The sequence below is a fragment of the Talpa occidentalis genome, unplaced genomic scaffold (assembly GCF_014898055.3).
Source record: "Talpa occidentalis isolate TD23 unplaced genomic scaffold, MPIMG_talOcc4v2.1 talOcc4.14, whole genome shotgun sequence".
NCBI lineage: Eukaryota > Metazoa > Chordata > Mammalia > Eulipotyphla > Talpidae > Talpa > Talpa occidentalis.
This window is the reverse complement of record NW_023601433.1, coordinates 86,838,619-86,853,587: the sequence shown is the minus strand read 5'-3', so window position 1 is coordinate 86,853,587 and position 14,969 is coordinate 86,838,619. Positions and strand designations below refer to the sequence as shown.

The 14,969-nt window shown below is 54.4% G+C and overlaps 1 protein-coding gene across 3 annotated transcripts in view; it reads right to left on the bottom strand.

The window, feature by feature from the left end:
• Positions 1-1,510: 1,510 nt before the first annotated feature.
• Positions 1,511-14,969, bottom strand: part of MLXIP (MLX interacting protein) — a 55,039-nt gene continuing 41,580 nt past the window's right edge. The window contains exons 17-18 of one of the 3 annotated variants that reach the window (XR_008551896.1): positions 9,230-14,571; positions 1,511-1,637 (exon numbers count right to left, since the gene is read on the bottom strand). Coding sequence is in view for 1 of the 3 variants with exons in the window: in XM_037511238.2 (XP_037367135.1) it covers positions 14,450-14,571 (122 nt within the window). In the remaining 2 variants the exon portion in view is untranslated. Of the gene's footprint in view, positions 1,638-9,133; positions 14,572-14,969 lie in introns of those variants that run through there. The other 2 variants (XR_008551897.1, XM_037511238.2) reach the window with 2 other exon arrangements.

Genomic DNA, 14,969 nt, shown 5'->3' with positions numbered 1-14,969 from the left:
GCGTTGCCATGATTTACCTATCATGAGGGTCACCTGTTCCAGAGCACAAGTCCATGTTTTATAAGTATATTCAGAGTTGTGTAAGTATCACTGCTTTCTAGATCCAGAACATTCTTATCACCCCCAAAAGTCACCTCACACCCACTGTGTGTTCACTCCCCTCAGCTTCTGATCCCTGTTCTGTCTCAGAGAGTCCATTCTGGACATTTCACCTCAGGGTGAAACGCTCTGGCCACGTGTGTGGCCTTGTGCGTCTGCTTCTCTCCCTCAGCTGTGCTTCAAGGCTCAGCCAGGTCGTAGCGGATGTCAGGGCCTCGTTATTTTCTACAGTTGAGAGGTTTGGAGCAGCATCTGGTAAACAAGTCCCCATGTCCTGACGCCACCAGGAGGGGACATTGGATGCCTACCATCCCCATTTCTTAGAAACAAAAAAACTTTTGAGGGGACATGAGAAGGAGATTAGGGGCAGAAATTTACCCCTAGTCAACACCACCTACCACAGTATTTGCAAGAGGAAAGCCCCTAGGTCACCTCTGCCTTCCCTGAACATGGCAGCATAGGCCGAGGTGACCACAGGTGGCCGGGGGGACCGGTTCCTAAGTTACCTGGAATTCAATTAAGTGAGAGCCCACAAATAATTTGAATTTCCAGCCAAAACCAGGAAAAAGGCAGAAAAAAGAAAGCATTTTGTGTTGAATTGAATCTTTTCCATCCAAAAAATAACATGATATATCTTATGTTCAAAACCCTCCAAAATAATGACTTTTAAAATCCAGTGCCACCAACTCACAGTGGAAAGGAAAACAGGTAATCAAGGCACAGAGAAGGGTTATTTCAGGGGGAACTTTTGGAGACCAAATACAAATACACTTGCCCAACTCGTAGAGGAAGAACAGGGACTACAAAGCTGTGCGAACAGCATTTTGCAACCATGTCTTTGCTTATTTTAAAGAACTAGGAGGTGGGAGGAAAATAAAGAACCAGAGAGGCAATCAGGTCATGAGCAAAGAAGAAGAGAAATGGTAAAATGTAACCTAGCAAATCAAACGGCCGGTGAACGTGACACTGCGCTCGAGCTCAGTAAGCCAAGAAGTGCAAAGAACCAAGGGACCCAGCCGCCAGGTGCGCCGTGGCTTGAAGGGGCTGGGACTTGACCAGGTGGGAGCAGGAGGAAGGCCTGCCAGCCACTGCCAAAGACGCCGCTTCCCTCCCTCTCCCAGCAAGGTCTCCCGGGACGCCATCCCTATGACCGCCGACATGAGGGCAGTGAGCGGGGCAGGACTGCCAGCTTCCCATCCATCACCGCAGCCAGAGCATCAGAAGCCAACAAGGAGGGGGCAGTGGGAGCAGCCTGTGTCAGCCCAGGCCCCTGGAGAAGTGAGCTGAGGCGCTGAAGGCTTATCAGCAGCCAGGCACCCCACCCAGGGGAGGAGGGGAGAGGGAGGAAGGAGAGGGAAGGGAGACTGTTCCAAGGAAGCTGGGCAAGGCTGCCCGGGAAGTATACACACTACCCTCACCTTCAGAGGAACCTGGGGTGTCCTGGGGTGAGTCAGCCTCTGAGTCCTGCCACATGGCTGGGCCTCCACCTTCACACTTCCCAGCAGATGGGGGGCAGGCTTTCGTGGCTGGAACAAAGACTAGAAATAAGGAAAAGCAGAGGAAAACCGCTGTGTCTCTGTGAGACGGCCTCCTGTGGCCATTCAAAACTATGTTCTCAAATATTTAAATGGTATAGTAAATGCTCCATATAGTGCTTGTAAAAGCAGGATGCAAAACCCTATTGATGATGATCCCTATTGAGTTTTAAAAATGTGCACGTGTATGAATATATACACCTTTTATTTCCTTGAAGAACTGGGGTGCAGGCCAGAGGTATGGGGGGGTGAGAGGACTCACCAGAGACAGAGTGGGGAGCAGAACAGGCAGATCTATTGAAAGCCACTGCTGAGGGGAGCAGGGGGGAGACAGGAGAGGCCTGCTGTGCCATGTGGGAAGCTCCCTGGCCGGAACTGAACTCAGGCCTCGGCGCTGCTAGTGCTCAGACTTAACCCCTGGGCCCCACACACCGTTTTTGTGTCTATATAGAACACAAATAGTCCGAAAGCAAGACTGGGTAAAAGTTTCCTCAAGGATGGGGGTAATTTCCTTTATATTTTTGGTATTTTCCAAATTTTCAAAAATGAGTATTATTTTAGAAATCAGTAAAATAAACACAACTCCAACTGTTAAAAGAAATGTCCATGGGAGAAAAGAGGCTGAAGAAAGGAGAGATGTGGAGGCTCTCACAGGAATTGGGACGCTCCAACTCCCCAGGCACCTGTCGACCACCCCTTGCTCTTCTCTAGTCTCTGAGAGCTCTCGCAGGCCGCTGTCTGGGCTCTGCCCGGCGCTCCGCACGCCCCTCCGCGGGGAACAACGAAGCACCTGTTATGGTCACATATTCCTTGGGTAGCAGAATCAGTTTCTGGATGTCACCAGTGCAGTTTTGTGTCTCCCAGCTCTTCCACAAACGATCCACAACGATAGTACTTCATACGAAAAGGAATATTCAGAACAATTCTTTTTTTTTTTAAAGATTTATTTATTTATGCATACAAGAGCTGGGGTACAGGCCAGAAATGGGGGGGGGGTGAGAGGATTCACCAGAGACAGAGTGGGGAGCACAACAGGCAGACTGATGAAATACACTGCTGAGGGGAGCAGCGGACGAGACAGGAGAGGTCTGCTGCGCCATGTGGGTTGCTCCCTGGCCAGGGATTGAACTCGTGCTGCAAAGGCTGCAGATCACTTCATAGTGCGGTGCTTAATCCCTTGCGCCACCAGGGAGGCCCCCAGAATGAGAATTCCGAAGCCGAGTTCCCTACTTTTTTGACTTGTTTGCTCAGGGGCTCAGGAAGCATTCCTCCCAGCAGCACTGGTGCTAAGGGTTCCACTTGGTGATCCCTAGTTACTGTACGTGATGCAACCTTAGACAAATTACCTCATCTCTCTGAAGCATGCCAAGTGGTAGCGTGTGTATAACACATTCACAGAGTTGTGTATTTCCGGGACATTTTCATCACCCCAAAAGAAATCCTGCACTGCTCAGCAGTCACTCCCCTTCCGTCCATTGTCTCTGGCCACCGCTGCTGGCATTCTACCGCTACGGAATTCTCATGTTCTGGATGTTTCATAGGCGTGGAATCATACAGTATGGGGTTACTTTTTTTCTGGTTTCTTTCACTTACCACCTTGTTTTCCAGAATCATCTTTGTGGTAGCCTGTATCAGGATTTCATTCCTTTCTGTGACTGTGTAATATTCCATTGTATGGATAGACCGTATTTTGTTTTCCTGTTCATCAGCTCAAGAACACTTGAGGTGTTTCCACATTTGGCTACTGTGAATAGCGCCTCTGGAAACGTCAGCACGGTGTCTGCGTGCATCATGGCTCTTGGCCCTCCACCTGTGACTGGCACCACGGGCCACCGAGTAACTCCATTGGAGGCAATCCCAGAGCCGTAGCCATGCCCACCAGTCATGTACACACGAGGGTCCCACTGTCTCCACATCCTCAGCACTTGTTTTCCGTTTCTTTTATTTGTTTAGATTATAACTGTGTTGGCAGCTGTGACACCTCATTGTGGTTTTTATTTGCATTTCCCTAATGACGATGTCGACCATACTTTCTTGTGATGATTCACCATTGATCTATCTTCTCTGGAGAAAGGTCTGTTCAAAAATCTTTGTCTATTTGTAATTAGGTTTTTTTCCTTTTTTTTTTTTTTTTTTTTGGTTTTACTGTTGAGTTGTACGAGTTAGATGTTCTGGAGGGCAGCCTGTTATAGCATGTATGATCTGCAAATATTTTCTCCCTTTCCGTGGTGGTCTTTTCACTTTTTTGATAGTGCAAAAAAAATTTTTTCAACACGATTTTTTTTTATTTTTGGATGAAGTGTAATTCATCCGTTTTTCCCATGGTTACTCTTGATGCCATGGCAAGAAACTGTCGCCCAGTCCACGGTTGTGAAGATTTACATCTAATTTTCTTCTAAATTCCAACACCATTTACTGAAGAGATTACCCTTTCCCCACGGGGTCTTGGCATCCCTGTTGAAAATCATTTGCTAACAGATTACAGACGTATATCTGGTCTCTTGGTGGACAGAATCCCCCTCGGCTGCACATCTGTGAATGTCAGTGCCTGACTGATGACTACGGGCAGTAGGAAAATCGGGAAGTGTGAGCTCCGTACCGCTTTCTCAAGATGGTTTGGCTGTCTTGGGGCCCCGCGTGTCCATGTGACCCCAGGGTTGGCGTGTCCACTTCTGGACAGAGGTAGCTGTGATTTGATAAGGGCTGCACTGAGGGGCTTTGGGGAGCAGTTTCATCCTAACCACATCTGCTGAGGGCCGCGTCCTTGGTGAACACAGAATGTCTTTCCGTTTATTTAGATGTTCTTTAATTTCTTTCCACATTTTAAAAACTGAGGTGAAAAGCATGCAGCAGTCAGCCATCTTAAAGAGTATAACTCAGGGGCCCTGGTATGTCCACAATGTTCTATCACCACCTTCTATTAAGGTCCAAAATGTTGCCATCACCCCTAGAGGAGACAGGTCCCCGTTAGTGGCTACCCTTCACCCCACCCGCCACTATCTCTGCAGTTATCTGGCTGTTTCTCAGTGCAGGGCCGTGGGCCAAGGCCTCAGGTATTGAGGCTCACCCACGCTGGGGCAGGGGTCAGCACCTCACGTCTTTTTACAGCTCTACCCCCTTCCTCAGGGTAACTGTCTTACACTGACTGATTAAATTTATTCCTAAGTATTTTATCCTCTTGGATGCTATATTGTGTGGAATTGCTTTTGCAGTTGCATTTTGAGGTTTATTTACACAAAAATACAGCTGATGTTTATATGCTGGTCTTGAGTCCTGTGGTCTCAGTAGCTTTACTAGGGTGTGTGCATGGGTGTGTGTCCTTTAGGATTTTCTCTCCAGAGCATCACACACTCCGCCCCAGGGGACACAGGATGCCTGGTGTTTTTCGTCTTGCCTGACCACCTGGCCAGAGTTCGGGGGCACTAAATGGGGCCAGTGCAAGCAGAGTCCTGCCTTAGCTTGAAAGTTCTGCCTCCCGCCATCAAACATGGCAGCTGTGGGGCTTGTCAGATGCCTCTGTGGGGGTGAGGGAATCCCTTCTACCCCTGCTTGTTGAGAGTGTTCTTATCAAAGAGGCACACCCCGGTTTTCTGCTGCATGAGAGAGGGCTGCAGTCCTCAGCAGGGTCTTCTGAGGACAAACATCAGCATGGGGCCCAGGCAGGCCCGGCTGCTTCTCTCGCCTCGCACGCGGGCAGGAGGGGAGCTCCACCGCCGGGCTGCAGGCCTGAGACCATTGTTGGGGGACAGTGCCCCTCGGCAGGTTATGTAACTCTTGCCACCTCAACCTCCTTATCTCTGAAGCGGGGCTAGTCACAGTGCCTATTCGCGGGCACTGCACCTTCGCTGGCAGGTAGTGGTAGGTTTGATTTATTTTTATTTTTATTTTTTTTAAAGATATATTTATTTATTTATACAAGCACTGGGTACAGTCAGAAGCGCGGGAGGATGAGAGAATTCACCAGAGCCAGAACGGAGAGTAGAGCAGGCAGACTGACGAAGCACACTGCTGAGGGGAGCAGCGGGCGGCAGGAGAGGTCTGCGTGCCATGTGGGACCCTCGCCTGGTGGCCGGGGATCGAACCGGCGCTGCAGAGGCTGCGGGCAGCTTCACAACCCAGCGCTCAACAGCTGCGCCACCGGGGAGGCCCAGTAGGTTTGATTTAAATCACAAGCTTCCCAACTGCCCAGGACCCAGGAGCGACGTGCTACGGCAGACGGTAAAATCAGCCGTGAGCGCTGCCATGGGAAGGGCTGGCATTGTGAGTGCTGAACTGACCCTTGCGGCACCCAGCCGAAGGCAGCGGGCGACCTCAATGAGAAATGGAGTCCGAATGGGGTGGCCAGAGCAGGCGCAGGAGGGGGCACAGACCCCCAGGAAGGGAAAGCTGGCAGAGGGAAGAGGCGTGGGGGGGGCGCAGCGGGGACCTGGGCCGAGTCACAGGAGTGAAGTTGACGAGGTGAGTGCGGGACGCGCCTGCGGACCAGAACTGAGCTCTGAGGGCGGGCCCCGGGTTTTGAAGCACGGGATGGGCATTAGGCTGCTGAATGCTATTTCCTGGCCCCTGGAGGCTGGAAGTCTATGAGGACGTAACCACGGCACGGCAGCGGGTCAGTGGGCAACATTTCCAAAGAAGAACTCACAGCACGAGCTCCCACGGTGGAAAAGGGGGTGAGTGCGATGCTGGGGGGAAGTACAAGTTAGAATGACTCCGGGTATGAGAAAGAGGACGGCCCTGGAAGTAGCTTTAACAAGATGGAGAAACTGGGGGGAACCCAGGATGCCGGGGGCAGTGGAGAAGGCAGTAAAGCAGCAGGAAGGGAAGGCATGCGCAGAGCTGGCCCATGGTGCTGACTGTAAACCCAGGGGGCTCCCCGCCCCCACCCGCTGGGGCAGGTGTCTCTTTTTAATCCATTGTCTGGATGAACACTTGGCCTAGAAAGGCCACCAGGGCCAAAGCCATAGGCTGTCAGCAGGCAGATCTTGTTCTGGACGCAGCAGGAAGCTGCTGGAGTGAGAGGGAGCAGGGCCTGTGTGTATCTTTAAGAAGCCCACTGTGGCCGCTGGAGATGGACAGGAGAGGGGAGGGCCTGGGCCCCACCAACGATGCCCTGGGGACAGCCTGAAGCTGGGGTGGGTTATGGGGGGATCGCTGACAGCTGACAGCGGTTATGCGGGGCTGAAGGCGGGAGGGGTCAGGAGGAAGGCCTAGGATGATGTCTGAGCTTCTGGCTTGATCAGCCGGTGGCGGTGTTCACTGAGATGTGGGGTACGTGGGGATGAACACATTTCTGGCAGGAGAGATGGAAAGTTCAAGAAAGGTGGGTCAGAAGTAGAGACTTGAGAGAGAGTGTGAGTCAATGGAAGGGGAAAACGGCCACAGGGAGATACTGATAAAAATCCCCGCAGGCAGAGGGCAGCCTCCCAGGAACCAGGCACTGGTTTGTGCCTGGAACACTCACCTTAGTCCTGCCCCCCAGCCTGGCTAACGGGGGGCCCTGCTGGAGGGCCTAACTGGGGCTGGGCCCCCACTCCCGGACGCTGGGCTCCTCCAGGCCTGTCCCTGCACCTCGATGGCCTCCCGGTGCCCACGTTTGCCCTGTCACTTGGCAGGAAGACAGATTGCCTTGTCTCCAATAAAGTCACTATGGTGGTCCCTGATTCAAATGAAGCCTCCGGCACAAACTTCTTGTTCAAAGAGGGGAATGTTGGGAAAACCCGTGGCAAGTGTTGGGGCAGGAGGGAAGAAACTGAAGACACACTGGAAACCCCAGGGGGGACAGCACATCACACTGCGGGCAGGCGCAGGTTGGAAGCTGGGCGTCAGGACCGGTGAGGGGGGCTGCCCACCCCCACCACAAATCTGTAATGGAACCCGCCAGCCCTGCTCGGTCCCTTCCCCTCCAGGGACGAAAATCAGTCAGAGCAGATCTGGAGATTAGACTGTTTACTGTGCCATACCCATCGAGGCAGGAAAGTAGACGCTTATCTTAGAAAGCTTTTCCCCTGTTCAAACAATAAGGGTTTTCTAGCGAATGAATCAGAAAATCTGATCAATCAGAGCTCCCCACTCCCTAGGCTCCTCATCAGCTCTAGCTTTGCAGCTTTTCAAAAAGCTTCTGCTGGGAGTCTTTAAATAACCAGCATTGCAGGTGTATATGCAGGTGAACGTGGTACTAGAAAAAAAGGAAAACCCATTTACTCCTAACAGATGAAACCCACACGGGATCTGGGAGTTGCTTCTTAACAGTGGGGCCAGGGGCCACGTACTTGTCAAACATAACTGTGACTGTTAAAGCAGTGAGGGGCAGGCGGCTGAGGGGCAAGTGGGGGCTCACTATGCTACTCTCTACTTCTGAATAGACTGGGGTTTTCTGAAATAAAAGGGTAGGAAGCACATTAACACTTGGACAGGTGTAACCACACCACCCTACCTGAGCAAGGCTGAACCCAGACCCTGACATACAAAAAAAAAGGTGCTAAAGCAGCAAATGGTGTTCGACAGAACCAAGTCCACATCCAAGAGGAGACACTTTCAAACGCCAGGTTACTCTCCGCACACCCACATTACTAATGTCGACGTCTTAAAATTAGACAGGTCATCTTAGGAGTTAAACTTTAAGCCCTACCCCTGTCTTAGTCACGGTCCCCACGCCCCTGGGGGCATGAGGAAGGGCAGCAGGGCAGGCAGGAGGGAGGGATCTGCGGGCGCAGACAAGTTACCTGGCCACCTGCGCCCGTGCTGGACAAGAGCAGAGCCAGCAGGACGCCAGCCGTCCCAGAACCTGGAAGGGAAGAGACCACAGCCAACGTGGCTGTGCCCCCAGGAGACAGAGCCAGTTTCTAAAGAACGAGCCAGCGAGGAAAAGGGGTGGAGGTGGGCAGGGCCTGGACAGAGGAAATAGGCCTTGGGAATGGGAATAAACAGCTGCGGTTTTTCAAAGACCCAAAAAGCAGACTTGAAGAAAGCCAAGCTGGGATGCGGGGGAAGGACTGGCAAGAGGGCTTAGCCTTTTCCTGGAAAGCCCTGGAAGGCCATCACCAGGCTTGGGCTTTTTAAAGCTCACGCTGGCCGGCAGACAGGACGGAGGGTGCAGCGATGGAGCTGGGAGGGGAGTGGTGGCCGGACTTGGGTTACATGGGGGGTGGGATGGGGGGTGGAGAAAACGGCCAATGTGTTCAGACAAGTTTTGAAGTGGGACTCGACAGGACTTGGGGTGGGGGTAGGGAGGCCGTCAAGGACAATTTGACAACTGACTTCTTGGTTTATTTCTTGGCCTTGTTATATATACCTTCCTGGATCCTTTATCAAAAAGGAATCACTGTCCACCCAGCTGTGAGCTGCTCTGGGCCCCAGTGGTGGCCTGCTGCTGAAGGGAATGGGGATCTTAAATTCTAGGGCCCTGGCCACTCTCCCTGTCCACATTCTGCTGCCCCCTTTGCGGCCACTCCCCTTTCCCCAAATTATGCCCCAAGCAACTTATAAAATGGCGCGTAGAACTCAGGGCTGGGCTCAGAACACTGGGAAGAAGAGATACCTGTTTAGCTCCGTGGAAATCCGCCTCCTTTTGGCCCAAGGAGCTGGTGAACACTCACCTCTCGCTGGGGTCCAGGTTCTGAAGGTCCAAGTCTTGCCGGCAGTCATGACGACTCTCTCCTCAGGGGGTGCAAGGTCAGTCACGAGTCCACGCACCTGTCAGGAGCTGCTCTACCCAGGACGGGTGGCCTGCAAGGGGACAGCAGGCTCTGCTCATCCTGTCACCCTGTGTAGGCACAAGGAGCAGGGCAGAGGAAGATGGTGTGGGAGAGAAAAGCTTCTGAATTAAACAGACATCACCACAATCTCAACACAACCAAGGGACATCTCCACTGGTCGCTTCCCAGCATCCTCTCGGAGTACTGGGCCAAGGGTCGGCGGGCAGACCAGCCCACGACAAAGAGCCCTCTGAGCTGGGGCCAGCGCTGGCGTGTGATGACAACTGCACCCCAGCACGGTGCTTCCTGGCTTACCCTGTGTAACCCCCAGCACCTGTAACGTGAGCACGGCAGGTGGCTTGGTCCGGGATCCAGGTGAGGCAAGAGGTGCTTTGTATGAGTGCGTGGATGCCGAAGTAGGGGGGAGGCCTGAGGCCCCGGCCCCACCCAGTTCCAGGGCAGACCCCAGCCTTCTATGTGTGTGAGGCTCTCTTTAGGACAGCGTGTTTCTGGACACCTCTTCAGAACCTCTCAGGAGGGGCCTCGCCTCACCCCAGGGCCTCCCCTCCAGGCAAACCTACACCCCCAGGTTGGGAGCCGGCTGTGGCCATCACTCGCTCTGGCCATGCATCATCTCCTTCGGGGCCGCGTTCAAGACCACACATCACAGGCTTTTCCAAAAAATATGTCTTTTTATTGTCTTGGATGCAAATATATTTCAAAAATGCATTGTAGTGTTGATATAGCTGGTGGGGTCACTTCTCACAGCAGAGCATCAGAAGACCCCTTTCTGGGGGTGCTGGGGGAGGTCAGGGGTGCCTCCATCAAACAGGACTGCTGAGGTTTGTCTTTCAGATCACAAGTGTAACTACCTCCCCCAGGAGCCCCGAGATACAATCACCAAACGACAGAGAAAACGAGCCATTTACACAATAAACCAAGCCCCCCCCCCACCCCCCCAGGAAAAGGACGTGGTGTTCAGCTGTGGCATTACAAAATAAGCAAAGAAACAGGCTTCGTCTCCGGGGCCGTGTGAAGATTCAGTTGTGGAAGCAGGGAGGCATCCTGAGGAGGCACTGGCTTCTGGGAGGAACAGCCTGGAATCCTGTGTCCCAGGACTGAGCCCTTCGTGCCTTTTGAACTGCAGGGTGTGAACTCCATGGAGAAGTCTTTAAAACTTCAGCTCCGCCCAGCCCTCCACAATCTCAGCTCTTGAGTGTAGCAAACCTCTATTCAGAAACCCAGAATTCTTCAAATTAGTGATGCTCAGGATGGGTTGACTGTGGAACCAAGAGTTTGATTGGGAGACAGAGGTGAATCCTGCTGTAATTGGAAAGGAATTCCACAATAGCAAAATGACACACACACACTCAAAATTCAACATGAAAATTCCCTTTTCTTTCTCTAGGCTCATTTTTGCAAGCCCTGACAGGAGACCGCCCTGTGCACGTGAGCGGGGAGTCAGCTGCAGAAGGAAAAGAAAAGCAGACAGTTGATACCCCCCTTCTCTGGCCAGTGGATGTCAACTCCGGTGGACACATGGGGAGGACTGAAGGCTTCTCCCCGTTCCTGGAGCCTCGCTGAGCTGCCTCTGCCCCCCGGCATGACCCTCCAGTCACAAAACCTGCGAGGGGAGGCTCACGGCTTAAGGCCAAGGTGTTGGCTGAATCCTCTCCTTATCTGTGCTCAGATGTGGTCAAAGTCCTCTTTAACAAAAGCGGCAGGAGGAGCAGCCAGTGCAGGGTGTCCCATCGCAGGGCTCCAGGGCTGCCTAGGTCACAGGGCTTCTGAGCCCCCGCCCCAAGGAGACCAGGACCGAGAAAGCACTTTGCAAAGAGAAGTTCCAACGAGGCTCCAACAAGCAGTGGCAGGTTCCACCTCCAGCAAGCGCCAGGAGAAGCGGGTGATTCTCAGCAAGGTGAGCGTGCACAGGCCTTGGGTCCACACACCTCCCGCTGAAGAGGGGTCTGTCACCCCAGGCAGCTGGTGAAAACTTGGGATCCTGAAAGCCACACACCTGCGGTCGCAGGACCCTCTGGGTGAAGAGCCAGAGAACAAGAGGCAGGAGGAGTGGCAGGGAGGGTGCCTGGACACCATGGGGCCCAGGCACCTTCCCACGTACCCCAGCCCTATGGGCCTGCCAGGACCAGGCAATGACGGGGACAGCAGTGTCGCCAGCCCCTGTACCCCTTTGCCTGCAGTGGGACAAAGGGGCCTGGGGCCATCCTTGGGTGCAAAGTCCCCAGAGTATCAAAGTGGACACTTCAACGGGCCAGAGCAGAAAGGCCTCAGGCCCCGCTGAGCAGCAGAAAGGGGCGGCAGGGCAAGGTGATGGGCCAGGAGTGGGAGCAGCTGGGTACGTGGGATACCTGCGGCCGCCTCTGCTCCTGCCAAAGGCCCAGGAACATGGGGCTGCGCTGCCCTCCCGGCCCCCCCGCCCCCTGGAGGAGACCCAGAGACCCCGCAAACACCAACACCAGACCCCAGGTTGCTTCCCTCGTGCTGGGAAAAAACGCAGGCGCCGCCCGCCAGCCCTCCGAGGGGGCAGCTGCGCGAATGTCTGGGCGGAGGCACAGGCCAGTCAGCTTCAGAAAGTCCCACGGCCTGTCCCTGCACGTCCCACTCAGCGAAAGCACGTGGCGGCACGAGGGGCGATGGCACAGAGGATTTCACGGAAACGCTTTCAGAGACTCCCGTGCCAGACAGGTTTTTTTTTTTTCTTTTCAGACTAATTTCCTGATTCTCCAAAGTATCAGCACTTGTTTCTTTTAAGGGAGCAGGGATGGGAATGGGGGTGAAAATGAGTGTAAACAAACCACAGCCTTGCATCAGCATCCACAGGGCCACAGGCAGCGGCCTCTGTGTCCCCACACTCTGACCCAGGAGCCCAGGACAGAAGTCAACACCAGGCCAGGTTCCTCGGGCAAGATTCCAAACGGGAAAAGTGCTGGGACAAGAAACAGCCGTGTCTGCAGTAAGAGCTGCAGCTTCGTGGCCCAGAGCGGGTGACGGTGAGCACCAAGATAAATGGAGTTAAGTAAATATCTCAAACCAAAAACATGCACCCACTTAACAGTTTGCTGGGACACACGGATGGACAGACCAACAGACGGAAGGACAGACAGACACACATACACACACCCTCTTCAAAGTCTCACACCAACTAACAGCCTTAAATATTTAACAAAACAGAATCATGAACATTAATTCAGCAAAAGGGAGAGGTAGGCCAAAGCAAGAGGCCAATTTTATGGAGTTTGTAAAAAAAGCCTCCCCGGGAGGGTGGGGAGAAAGCTATTGATCTGGGAGCAGCCCTGGCTGGTCAAGCACTAGGCCATCTACGCATTTTACTTGAAGGCACAGGAAGTAGAGAGGGGCCGAGCTGACCCTCCTGGGCCCTCATAGCTGGGAACGTGCTTTTTCCTTCGACCTTGTGAAATTCTTACCACAGTGGTCGTCCCCTTTCCAAGGGGAACTCCATGTTTATCCTGGGGGTAAGGACTGGTTCTGTTACCACTCCCAGGGGAAATCTCAAGGACCAGTCGCACTCTGCCTGGGGCTCATTCCCCAGGAAGGCCTGTAAACATGTTTTCAGGGGAGGCTGGGGGCGCCAAGCTGCTCTTGTCAGGGCAAAGCACAGATCAGGGGTAGGGACCTGCAGGTGATGGTGCCCCGGCTAGAGGCAGGGACAACCTCCTCCATTCTCGTCAGCCAAGGTTGAGGCAGGCTGCCTGCCCTCTGGGCACCTTGCTCAGGCCTCAGGAGCCCCTGAGAACACGGCATGCAAGTGGAACTGAACATCAGCCCCCTTTTCATGTATTCCCGGGCCCCTTCAGAGCCCCTCAAGACTGACGGCCAAGCAAGCACTGCCAGGTCCCCGCTTCCGCCAGCCAGGACGCAGGTCCAATGCAGAGCCTGCTGGGCACCTTGACCTTCACCACCACCGCTGTCCAGAGCACATTCCTCTCCCCAGGAGGGCCCCCTGGGGGGGTTCCTGAGTGTTAAACCAGCACCACACGCCTGCATCTACTCTGCCAGACACAGAACTCGGCCTGGAGTCCCTCCTGCTGTGCCTTCCTCCCAGCCTTCCGGTGGCGGCACCCACGTTCCAAAGCAGCCTGCTGCCCCAGACACTCCTTCACTGTGATCAGATCTGGGACAACGCTCCACTGTCTGACCTGGGATGCGTGCAGACAGCTCCAAGGCTGCCTGTTAACATTTCTTTCTCCCTCCAAACACAAGACAGGCTGGACTCTGGGTGGGCAACATCTTTGGTCCGAAAACTGTCACATTCGGGGCTCCTGGTTGAAGAGTCCAGATGAGAGGACCAAGCTGGGGGCAGCATTACGGAGTCTGGCCTTTCCAGCCTGTGCCCCGAGGCCTATGAGCTTCCACTGGACACCGGCTCCTGCCGGCTGCAGTGAGGAAGCAGGTGAACAGAGCAGAAGGGCCATGGTGGCCAAGGGGCCTGGGCTGGGACTGCGGGATCCTCCCTTGGGCGTGCCATGGACGCCACAGCCACATGGTACGACGTCACAGCAGACCGGAAGGCTGCAGAGCTCCCAGGCCAGCGCAGGGCTTTGCATTGTTTGTGCTTTCCTTCTCCATGTGCATCATGCCCACCGCTTCTGCACACGAGCGCTACATGTGCAAGTCTGAGCAGATGTCACTTCTATCTACACGGTCAGAGAGAAGGATGCCTGCCGCGTGCCCACGGGCAGGCCAGCATGGGTGCAGGGCGTCACTGAGCAGTGCAAGTGTCCAGGATGCAACAGGCACAGGCAGGGGACCCATGTGTCCCCTCTGCCCCAGGGTCTGGCAGGGCACTGATGGGACTGGAATGGGCGGTGCCCTGTCAGGGCTGCCCAGAGGGTGGAGGGTGGAGGGAGTCGGTGACTGAGGTCGCTGAGTGAGAGTTTACAGCAGGGATTCCCAAAACAGGGACTGTTGTCAGCAGGACCAACCTGCTTCAGACCTGAGCACAGCACTGGGAGCAGCCGGGGGCCAGTGCAGCCTGGGGCCTGCAGCTCTGCATCCGGAGGGCTGGAGCTCGGCCTCCTCTCCACAGCCAGGGCAGGGTCCCCACGGCACCTTGCGCAGTCACGTGCCAGCTGAGCGTGGTTAAGACTCCCCCGACCTCTTGCCGATTCTGGTGACAGCCTTTGCCGCCTGCTCGGGCAGCTGGGCGGGGTCTGTCAGGATGGAGGTGGTGGTGCTCAGATGGCGGAGGGTGCTCAGCACCGCTGCAAGACAGGAGGGAAGCCTGGGATCACGTCGCAAGCGTGCTTTTCCACACCCCGCACGGTGATTCTCACATGCTGAGCCTGCCCACAGGAAACCGGTGCCCCCACCCCTGCCTCTAAAGTAACGCTCCAACTCCCAACGACACGTGCAGCCAAGGGAGTCCTAAGCTTTCCTGCTGGCCCACGAGCTTTAACCATCACTTCTGAACCTTAATATTTGGGCACAGCTCTGTGATGACAACTGAACACCACCATCAAGTGACAGCCCTCGATACAGGCCCAACAGTAGGTGCCAGACCTGGTCAAAGCAACATGCACACTGATGGTGGCAGCCCAGGAGGGGCCCTAGGAGGTGCACCCCACGTCAGGACGCCGCAGCACCACGCGCCTGGCTGGGC